This window comes from Simochromis diagramma, unplaced genomic scaffold (genome assembly GCF_900408965.1).
Source record: "Simochromis diagramma unplaced genomic scaffold, fSimDia1.1 OVJJ01000304.1, whole genome shotgun sequence".
NCBI lineage: Eukaryota > Metazoa > Chordata > Actinopteri > Cichliformes > Cichlidae > Simochromis > Simochromis diagramma.
Window position 1 is genome coordinate 4,953,877 of NW_024387030.1, and position 8,753 is coordinate 4,962,629.

At 38.5% G+C, this 8,753-nt stretch overlaps 1 protein-coding gene across 4 annotated transcripts; it reads right to left on the bottom strand.

Annotated features, from left to right (window-relative positions):
• Positions 1 to 1,017: 1,017 nt before the first annotated feature.
• dnajc5gb (DnaJ (Hsp40) homolog, subfamily C, member 5 gamma b) lies at positions 1,018 to 8,160 on the bottom strand. Of its 4 annotated transcripts, none has more exons than XM_040041892.1 (7): positions 7,964 to 8,160; positions 6,385 to 6,514; positions 5,714 to 5,927; positions 5,398 to 5,551; positions 3,610 to 3,666; positions 2,546 to 2,599; positions 1,018 to 1,677 (listed from the first exon to the last, which is right to left on the bottom strand). In XM_040041892.1, exons 2-7 carry the CDS (start codon positions 6,495 to 6,497, stop codon positions 1,613 to 1,615), a joined length of 657 nt encoding a protein of 218 aa, XP_039897826.1. In that variant the 5' UTR covers positions 6,498 to 6,514; positions 7,964 to 8,160; the 3' UTR covers positions 1,018 to 1,612. The 4 variants fall into 4 exon arrangements, with proteins under 4 accessions (XP_039897826.1, XP_039897825.1, XP_039897828.1 ...); XM_040041891.1 differs by having other exon boundaries at positions 2,546 to 2,602; XM_040041894.1 differs by lacking the exon at positions 3,610 to 3,666.
• Between the last annotated feature and the right edge of the window lie 593 nt (positions 8,161 to 8,753).

The window sequence follows — 8,753 nt, forward strand, 5'->3', positions numbered from 1 at the left end:
AAGCTGCGATCTTATTTTCTAAAGAAACAAACGATGGTTTTAGTGTCAAGTGTAGAAAAATTCACACAACTCTATTCACCTCCCTGCATATTTTTTTTTTTTTAACTTATGTGCAATGACAAAAATGACCAACTGTACCTCTTCTGAAACACTGGCTCACTTTCCAGGAGTTAAAACAGATTATTGTCACTGTGCTTGTGTGTATAATTAAGTAAGCTTGAGCAGGAGCCAAAGGGACTTAAGCATAAAGGTTGAAAACATCACAAGTGGAAACATCAATCAACATGTCCAAAACATGTCTTTTGTTTAATCTTTGCACAAACAGAATAAACAATGGTCCACTGGTCCAGCCGGTTCTTTGCTTCAGGTAGTGAGGGAGGAGGAGGCTTGGAAAAAGGTGTGCTCCCCCAGCTGGTTGGCGAGTGGTTCCTGGGGCTTGCTGGTTGTTGCTAGGTGAAATCACACACACAAAGAGGGCGCTACAGCAGAAGCCTCCGTGTGATTTCTTTGGTTTCTACACATTGCTGCACTCGCCCATCCAATCACAGTTAAATGTAACTCATTTAGGAATAATAACTAAACGTACCATTGAAGTAAATCCAATCTTTTTATGTTAATTAAAAGCAGGTATATAAATCTGGTTTGATTTTGAAGCTGTTGTTTTACAATTATGGCATTTATAGGAAGACTCAAATCATTTTTTGGGGGGGGGGGGGATTTGATCCATTTACAGTCTATCCTTAGTAGATTTCAAGTGGACAAACACAAATGTGATCAACAGTCTTCATCCAACTCCCAGAATTAGGTGATTTAGTAATTCCTTAAAATCTCTGCAAGCATCACAAGACTAAACTTCAAAGAGTCATTTACAAGCTAGCAACTGAATGTGTCACATAAGGCAGCGCTAAAATTTTAAAACTAAACCTTTGTTTGATAAATCTGTGTGTGGCCACATCAGTAAACTGTTTAACAGAGTCTGTTTCTATGTGCAGTGCGACCGAACAAGCGTTTTGTTTTTTTTTTAAACTGCGAGGCAAAGTCAAGTCAAAATTTCAAGTCACCATCTCAAAATTTCAACTTGCTGGCTCACACGTCTGATTAGGTGAAACTTTAAGTGAGACTCGACTTGAAATCCTGAGTTATTGAGTCGAAATTTTGAGATCTGACACCAAAATTCTGATTTACGCTTGGCATTTTTTTTTTTCCCCCCCTTTTCCAGTGCTGGAAGCAAGCTTCCACAGAAACCCCTGAATCGGCATATTAAAAATAAAAATCTAAAAATTTCTGAATCTTGGGCCAAAACGTGCTCTGATCATGACAGCTTCAGAATATTCCAAACATTCAATATGAATGTGTGAGTTTAAAGTGCGCAGGAAAAAAATAATTATCCCCGAGCTCAGAGGCTTTGATCTGCATGGCTTTGTTATTTGTCTCCGCCCCAAATTCAGAAATTTAACATTTAGAAAGAATAAATACAAGACTGGATCAAAGAAAAAGCACATTTTTAAAAAATAACTATGGCACAATCAAATAAATTGCAGTTTGACTCATGTAAACAAACAAATCTCTGAGATGAAAACATTTTCTGCACTTCAGTGTTTGATACAGTCGTTCATTCTCCAGGTCCCGAGCCCCCCTTGGCTGCGTGAGTCTGAATCACAATCGGTGTGTTCTCCCCTGCAGAAGGTAACGAGAACAGGTGATGAACAGGTGTGTGGTGTGGGAGTGTTCTTAAATCAGGCAACAAGCTGTCAAAACCACTTACGTCTCACAGAAAATGAAACATGAAGGAAAGTAAGTCTCATCATTTAAAAATAAATAAATACATAAATAATATTACATATTACTGCCTGGGTTCACTGCCTTAGTTTAGCATGTTAGCGCACAAAAGCAAGGTATTTGACCAGATGATGGCGCCAGAAAACAAGTTAAGTGAACACTATCAGTCCCAAATTTCATGTCACTCCATATTTGTACAAATCTTTCAGCCAAAACTCCAGAACTAAATCTATACGAATCATTATGTGTCAAGATCAATCTGTGCAATCTGCTCATACATGCAAAAGGAGACTTTGATGATTGGTTGTATACTCTGTTCTGTGTCCTTTTTTTTTTTTTTTTTATATAATGTGGGAAATGGACAACACAGTCTAAATTTCTATAACCATTCATTAAATGAAACCCAAAGAGCTTAAAAAGAAAACCACTACTATTACAGTTTGAGCCATGATCTTTTAAAGCAGGGAATAAACCATATAAATAGTATAACGCCATTTAGAAAAAAAAAAAAAACCAAAAAAAAAAAAAAAAAAAAACCACACAAACAAAATAATAAAAACAAAAACATCCTTCCAAAATCCTTTAGGATAGAAACACTGAAAAACACTTAATGAAGCTTTTCTCATTAACAACAGAAGAAAACACAAGCAGCACAGAAACCTTTAAATCAATTCTTTGCTGCAAGATCTAGCAGCAAGTTAAGCAGCACAGAGCAGCAGGAAGCTGGCAACAGGTGAATGTATTTGGAGGAGGAATAACACCTTACCTGAATGCATAGCGGCATTGCTAGAGTTCGGCTGAATAACTATTACGGGATGGTCTGCTGTAAAACAAAATTCAACACTGGGTAAATCAACACTGCTTCTTAACAACATCTCCTCGCTTGCTTTTGTCTCGGCTTGAAATGTACAAAGACGAGAGAATACAGAGATCAAGATCAGCGCAGAATTTAAAGGATTAGCATGACATTTTATTAGGCAACAGCACCAGCGAATTTAATAACTGCCACTCTACATGCAAGTCTCATGTATTAGAATAACAGTAATCTGACCTTCAGCACGTCTTAAAATGACAGAAATATAACCTCACATGACCTATGACTTGTGTCATTATTTATTTAACAGAAATAAGCCAGAATGCAGAAGCAGTGTTTGAAAGTATACAAACAAACTTACAGCTTCGATTGCAATTAACAGCGTAACAAGCATTCAGGGGTTGGGGGGGGGGGGGGGGGGGGTGTCAAAGGATCATCAATTACAGAGATAAAGATCAGGGAAGAATTTAAAGGATTAGAGTGACATTTTGTTAGGCAACAGAATCAGCATTAGTGAATTTCATTAATACGACTCTACATGCAGGTTTTGTCAAGAGTAAAACAAAAACGATCTCCCCTTTAGCACGTCTGAAAATTAGACTGGGGGGGGGGGGGGGCTATTGGGTTTGCAAAATCGCATCTGAACAAACCACAAAACATCTGGAACAATGTCCACTAGACAGATGAGACCAAAGTGGAGACATCTGTCCACAATCCGCAGGACCACGTTTGGAGAAAAACCAAACACAGCACATCATCAAAAAGTCCTCGGTATGTGATAAGGGACATAAATCACTTTAATAAAAAAAAAAAAAAGAAAAAAAAAAAGACAAAAAACAACAAAAAAAAGCTTTGGATTTCCCATGCGTCCTTCACATTAAGGATTTAATACATGGACAAAAAAAATCTTCCACAGTGAATCACTGCTGTAAAATCTAGCAGGCGAGTCAAGCAGCGCAGAGCAGCAGGAAGCTGACAACAGATGAACGTTACCTGAAGACGGAATAACACCTTACCTGAATGGCTAGCAGCATCGCTAGAGTTCGGCTGAATAACTATTACGGGATGGTCTGCTGTAAAACAAAATTCAACACACAGCTTCTTAACGACATCGCTTCACCTGCTTTTGTCTCGGCTTGAAATGTACAAAGACGACAGAGTTCAGAGGTGAAGTATCACCAGTTACACGGATCAAGATCAGGGCAAGATGTAATGGATTAGAGTGACATTTCATTCATTTCCACTCGACGCGCAGGTTTCATGAGGATAAAAAGTAAAAAATATTTTGCCATTTAGCACGTCTTAAAATTAGATGGAGGTGGGGGGGATATTAAGGCTATTTTGATAAAAATGTAAAGTCCATCATTCTGCGGTGAGAAAGATTATTCACAAGTGGAAAGCATTCAAGACAGCTGCCAATCTTCCTAGCAAATTTACCCAGAGATCAGAAAAACGAAAAAAAAAAAAAAATCCAAGAGCTGTATCTGAGATTCTTCAGGCTATAGTTGTCATGTTAAATGTTAAAGTTCGAGAGAAAACAATTAAAAACAGACCAAAGTATGGCTTGTTTAATAAAGAAAAAAAAAAAATTAAAAGTGACAGTATGGTTTAGGTTTGGAAAGTTGCATCTGAACAAAACCTTGAAGGGGTGATGATCTAGGCTCGTTTTGCAGCCATTGAGTCAAACATGAACTCCTTTGTATAGCAAATTATTCTAGAGTCAACTGTTAGGCCATTTGTCTGACAGCTAAAAGTTTGGCCCAAATTAGGTAATGAAATTGGACAATGATCGCAAGCACAGCAGCAAATACACACCAGCTATTTTAAAAAAAAAAAAAAAAAAAAAAAAAAAAAAGAGAGAGAGAGAGAAAGTGCTGCAGAGGCCCAGTAAAAGTTCAGACCACAACCCAGTTAACATGCTCAGAGCTGTGTTTGGTAAATACCCCCACACACCCCACTGAAAAGAAACAAATCAACGAGTTGCAATGGGACACCCAAAGTCACAATTAAAATGCTGCGGTGGGACCTTAAGAGAGCTGTGCATAAACAAATGCCTCCACTTCAATGAACCAAAGCAACGTTATAAAGAAGAGTGGGCCAAAGTCCCTGCATCCCTGTGAAACACTGATGAAGTCATCCATCCATCCGTGGTTCTTCAAGCTACTGAGTCATGGGGTGTACTTCGTTTACCCACACACTGCTTCTTCATTTTAGCTTAGTGTATATTAAAGAAACAATGGCAGTGTAATATGTCATCAGCTGTTGTTCATCTGAGATGTTTACTTCATTTTTATAGACTATATCATTTTCTAAACATGCCCTGTACTGAATGAGGATGTACCCCCCCCCCCCCCCCCACCCCACCCCCTTCTTGGCAAAGTTAACTTGCTGCTGGATTTACTGCACATGCACAGTTAAGATCAAGATTACTGGCAGGGTTATAACTGCTCAGCATAAAGTAACAACCGTGTTATCAGTACAGCAAAACTGGGCAGTAAACACTTCAAGAGGCTGTCGACTGTATCTAAGAGAACCCAGTTAACGCCTTCCTGTGCAGACTTTCCACAGGAAAACACACAATTAACTATATCTGTGAAAAAAAGGCAGATTAAGCTGTGAAAACTAATATTTCCATATCATTAATCCTAGATTCCTAGAGGAAACATTTTCATCTTAAAAATGCTGATAATCAGAAACTGGACACTACACCATTTGGTTTTCCAACTCCAGCTCTTTGTTTCTATGCAAGCTGCTGCCTTGCTCAACTGTATACATTCTTAAGTGAATATAAAATAGTTCCTCACCTGCATCTTGTTCTCTAATCTGAGCCTCCAGGTCCTCAGGGTCCATGTAGACGAAATTGTCCTCTTCATCTTGTGGTTTGCACTTTCCGCAGCAGCAACAGCAGCAGAGGCAACAGCAGCAGCAGGTGAAAATAGTGCAGCACACAAACAGGGTCTAAAAGAAAACCAATGTGAGTATTAGGAGAGTTTTTGGACACTTTGCGGCATGCTCTGGTCACATTTTGGCGTTTAAATTTCTGCATAATTCACCTACTACCAGAACAAACAACTTCATGTTCTGTTTTCACCTTTAAAACTACGTCCCCTTGCCTCTCACCTTGAACCAGCACTTGGACATGAGAAAGTAATATTTGACTCCCTCCTCCCCAAACTGCTCGGCCACCGAGAGGCCCATGGATCCATATCGGTCGTAGATACCACGCTTGTCCGGATCAGTGAGGATGGAGTGGGCATTATTGATCTCCTTGAACTTCTCAGCTGCTTCTGGGTTGTCTGGGTTCTTATCAGGGTGATACCTTAACGCCATTTTCCTGGTCAAAAGAGAAATTAAAAAAATATACAAACAAGTGAGGGTTTAAAAAAAGTCGGTGCTTTTCTTTGAAATTTTGCTGCGACGTTTCAAAGAGCCAGAAATAAATAAGCGGCAGAAAGAAATGAGGCAGGTCAAATCTTCTTGCGTTTCACGCATGCACAGTACTGGAACGTAAGCGTTTTCGGCCGTTTCAATGTGGATGCACAACTCTGTGTAAATGACTGAATATGCTAGAAGGGACACGGAGCGTTTTCAAACGAAAATGCAGTTTTCAAATCTATCCGGTCTAGTGTGGATGTAGCCTAAGATTTCACTAATGTCGCCATAAATCTCTGAAACAATGATGTTACTCTCACTTGTTAATTGTGCTATTGTAAGAACAGCAAAATTAACAAGCGAGAATAACATTTTATTTATTAGTTCTTGTAGCGCAGAACTGAAAGAGATAGTCACACCTGTAGGCTCTTTTCAATTCGTCAGGAGACGCTCCCTTCTCCACTCCCAGCAACTTGTACAAACTCTCTCCTGCTGTTGACATTTTCCTCTGTGGTCTGTTTGGATCCTCCATGTTTCAGGATCTGTTTTCTGTGACATAAAAAATGTAAACAATTCCACCCTTTTCTGACAGGCACAATGCAGACAGATCAGGAAAGTAACTTCAAGGGCTCAAAAGTTTAGTTGAAATAAAGAAGTTTGAGGGGGAAAAAAAAACATATCTGGAAGTTCTGATGGACAGCACGCTCACCAAGGACATCATTCAGTATATCATTAATCTGCATTGTCCCAGTGCAAGTGAACGCAGCAGCACACTATTCAGACACTGTAAGGCATTCTAAATCGTGTTTATTGATGTGGTTGAAGAAGTACTTCTTATCACAGAAAGTAGGCGCATTACTTGCACACATTTGTACAATTAACCTAATTTAGCCTAACCTGCACATCTTTGGACTGTGGGTGAAAGCTGGGGTTCTCTGGGATAATCCTACATGCAAATCCCACATACAGTCATATCCAAATAAAGCTCTAAACAGAAAGTAGGATCAAGTTTAAATACAAAAGTTCCTCATACCAGCAGTTAGGTAAAGTGCTTTAACACATGTAATTACTCTGGTTTACAACTCTTGTTTATTGCTAATAAACCTAAATAGGCCTATTTGCTGGGGATGTTTGTTTTCCTTAAAAGGACATCATACTCCTTCACATTTACCTTTTCACTTAAAAAGGTCAGCCAGTCTCTTTCAAGAACAACAAATGCATTTCAGCACTCCTTAACTTACATACTGGCACGTTTTTTGATTAGCCCGTGCACCTTAGCAGCAAAATATAATTCTTTAAATTCAGTGAATCGGCTTTTGGTTTTAGTTACCCTACCACTGGTGAACCACTGGTCACAACAATATGTATGCCAAACACTGCTTGTTGACGTTTGCATGTGTTTGGCATACATCCTTGTTTGATTTGTTTAATTGGTTGTAGTCTACAAAATTTACTAAGGGATTGTATATAAAATAAAAATTGACTTGTTTTGCAAGCGTCCCTATGAATGCATCATTGTACCCATTTTTACTCTACATTATAATCAACCTAGTTCTTTTAGCCCGTTAAAATATCTTTGTAGAGCTGTTATGTTATAGTTGTGGCAAATTCTGCTACCCTACTGGCTAAATTTGTCTTGAATTTGACATTTGTAACGTCAATAGAACTTGTTACCTTGATAAATAAAGGACATAGGCGGCACTTTACCCAAACACAGACTGCAGCTTCTAACTTGTGACAGAAATGTTACTTCTGGTTCAAAATAGCTTGATATTCATGAGAGATGTTTGACCGATTATAAGTCAACAATTCATTCACATGAATCAGCTTTTAACACGACTGGCTGCATAACTACAGCTCACTCATAAAAACATTAGTTTAGCTCTTACATTCAACTTGTTTTGCTTTATTTCACGTGAACACCTGCGGGTTCAGACTGCTAGCTGACGCAGATACGTTTAGCAGGGCGGCTTGAGGAACATGCTCACTCTTACTTACCAGATAAATAAAGATATTCTCTGTTTTCCGTCGAATCATAGAGTCCGAATGTTGTCCGTCGACTAATTTAATATTTATTCATTAAAATAACTCAGTTACACGACCTTTTTATGTTAACTTTGCCTCCTCGGGACCTGGAGGGAAGTTGTGAAAGGAGCCGCAACACAGAAGCCGGAAGTTTGAGAACCTTTTTTTTTTTTTCAATTTAAAGAACTTTATTTAAACAAGTACACAACCAATCAGCATCGTCTAGAGAGTCGTCTCTAAATCCTTTCCGATTTTTTTTTAAAATTTATTAATATAAGATTCAGCTCACATAAAATTTGAAGACCTTGACAGTTATTATAGTTTGCTATTTTCTATTTATTTTATTTTATTTATTTTTATTATTTATTCGATTTTTTTCTTTCCAATACAGTTTCAAATGACGTTTTATTATTATAATTATAGCGAGGTAGAGAAGTGTGTGAGGGTGGTGCACGGAATGTATGATAACACTGAGGTAGTAGTGATAGATGTGTTGAAAGTGGGTGTGGAATTGCATCAAGAAACATCTCGACCCCTTCTAGTTTGGATCTGTGATCTGATGAGGTCAGCCAGGAATCTTCATGGAGTATATAATGTTTGCAAACAACATTGTGATCTTTAGTGAAAGTAGGGAGCAGATGAAGAAGAGTTAAGAAAGGTGGCGATATGCCCTGGAGAGACGAGGATTAAAAAGGAGAAAAAGTGGAAGACCACAGAGGAGGTACGTGGATGTACTGTGGGAGGATATGCAGAGGGTTGGTGT